Raw genomic sequence first — 1,951 nt, forward strand, 5'->3', positions numbered from 1 at the left:
TCAGTCATCATACAAGTCCTCAGCCTCAAACTCAAAGTGATCCTCAGTCTCGTCATCATCTGTTAATATTGTCATGTGCATCAATGCAAGTCCGTCCGCTACCTTGTCTGTGATAGAGGCTATAGCCTCTCGGCCTTGTTTGAATGGGTAAGGACTTTTCTCTCTGATCCATGCAGCTAGTTTCTGAATTGTCTTGGTCATATCAGGTGGTGTATGCTGACTTGTGCGGTGTTGAAGGTGGAAGGCATTTTCAACGGTCACATGACAGTTGCGGTAAACTTTGATCAGAGGTGACTGTTTTATAACATGCTTGATTGTGCAATTTGGACCTGTACCTGAATATACATCAGGAAAACGTGACTTAGATATAAATACAATAAATTGCAAAATATCTGTTATATCTATAAGTGTGATCCTTGCAAAGTCCCCTACTCTAAATGCATGATTATCAATAAATATCAGTTTAGAGTATTTCTATATCATAAAAAGTGGTTTATAGCACAGTCATTAAAACAAAAATGACCTTGCACTTTTTCACTATAATTCACTCTAAATGCAATTATATCAATCCATACTCAATCATATTCAAAAAAAAGCACTAATAAAGCAAATTATTTTGATTTTTAAAAACGCTGCAGCAGTAATATTTATCAAAATGATTTTGACGCTTTTGCTGCTTCCTCTAAAGCATCAAAATCAAATATAAGCTCAGAAACATCAGATTGCCCCCTCCCCCCACTGTCATACAACCATTTCTACAAAAATACTTGAGGTTAAGAAAACATTTCAATATAAATATGTAGTAAGCTCTTACCAAACATAATCATCAACCCCACCAACCACAGCCACCAGGTATGTAGGAGAACATTTCTGAAAGTTGTCCAGCAACCTCATATGATGATCCCACCTTGTAAAAGTATAATAAGTACAGATTTATAGTGATTGAGGTGACATACTTAGCAGAAAATGCTGTCTCTGAGAATTCTATTGTGGCGTTGTTAATAGCACCTAGCAAAGCACATTCAATCTGGTAAACAATATTGGTTGTTATTTTATTTAAAAATATATATAAACACTTACAGAGCATGCTACTAGAGCCAAAGGTCTTTCAGAAGTAGCCTAGAAATTGTGAATAGTAATATCAAATAATGCCAACATAAAATTAATAATGTCACTGTTTTAGTTTGAAGGTGGTGATGATGGAGAAGGAGTACTTTTTGCAGCTCTGCCCCTGGCCATCAGATAACTGCATTGTTTAGAATGTATAATCCTAGGTATTGGAGTCCTGAAAACCAAGCCAATGATACAAGTTCAGTATACGTGGCAAAGATGAAAGATACAAATGATACAAACAAATACAAATCTAAAATAATAGTTTCAGCAGGTGAAAAATTCTTGTGCACCAATATAGGGAGAATATGATAGTGAAAATATACCAAATCAAATGCACAGAGGCCCTTCTTTACAAGTACTGAGAAAGACCGGCCTATTTGCAGCCCGAATGGTTGAACCCATTTGAGTTTTTATTTTGGTTTGGTATAGTATTGAAATGACAATGTGAAAAGGTAAATAAAATTCCCACATTTTGACACTGTGTGCCACAGTGGTGAGTCATAATAGAGGGTAAGAGTGCGCTGCAGCACAGTAGCGCTTTCCCACAGTTGACAACACATTTTGCTCAACACTATAGGCATTATAGAGAGATCTGACCGCTTTTTGAGACATTTAAACTCCGATTGTAACACTTTCCCGCACGTCAAGCCACCCACTTTTTTTGGATTGTGTAGCATGATACTAATGCACACAACAGTTTTCTGTGGATCAGGTTAGTTGGCTAGTGAGTACGCAAGCAAGTATACTGACAATCATTCCCAATGCAGTGTTCCTTGTGGCCACTCTTCTCCACCTCTTCTTCAATGTCTTCTGGTCACCTCCTTCATCCTCATCACCG

General features: G+C 37.3%; 1 protein-coding gene across 1 annotated transcript; it reads right to left on the reverse strand.

Moving 5' to 3' along the window:
- SERLADRAFT_346588 (uncharacterized protein) lies at nt 1-330 on the reverse strand (the record flags this gene model as incomplete). Its single annotated transcript, XM_007314456.1, has 1 exon — nt 1-330. A coding segment is annotated over one exon (330 nt), but the record flags the coding sequence as incomplete, so codon positions are not given.
- Nucleotides 331-1,951: the final 1,621 nt, after the last annotated feature.

The sequence above is a fragment of the Serpula lacrymans genome (genome assembly GCF_000218685.1).
Source record: "Serpula lacrymans var. lacrymans S7.9 unplaced genomic scaffold SERLAscaffold_3, whole genome shotgun sequence".
Taxonomy (NCBI): domain Eukaryota; kingdom Fungi; phylum Basidiomycota; class Agaricomycetes; order Boletales; family Serpulaceae; genus Serpula; species Serpula lacrymans.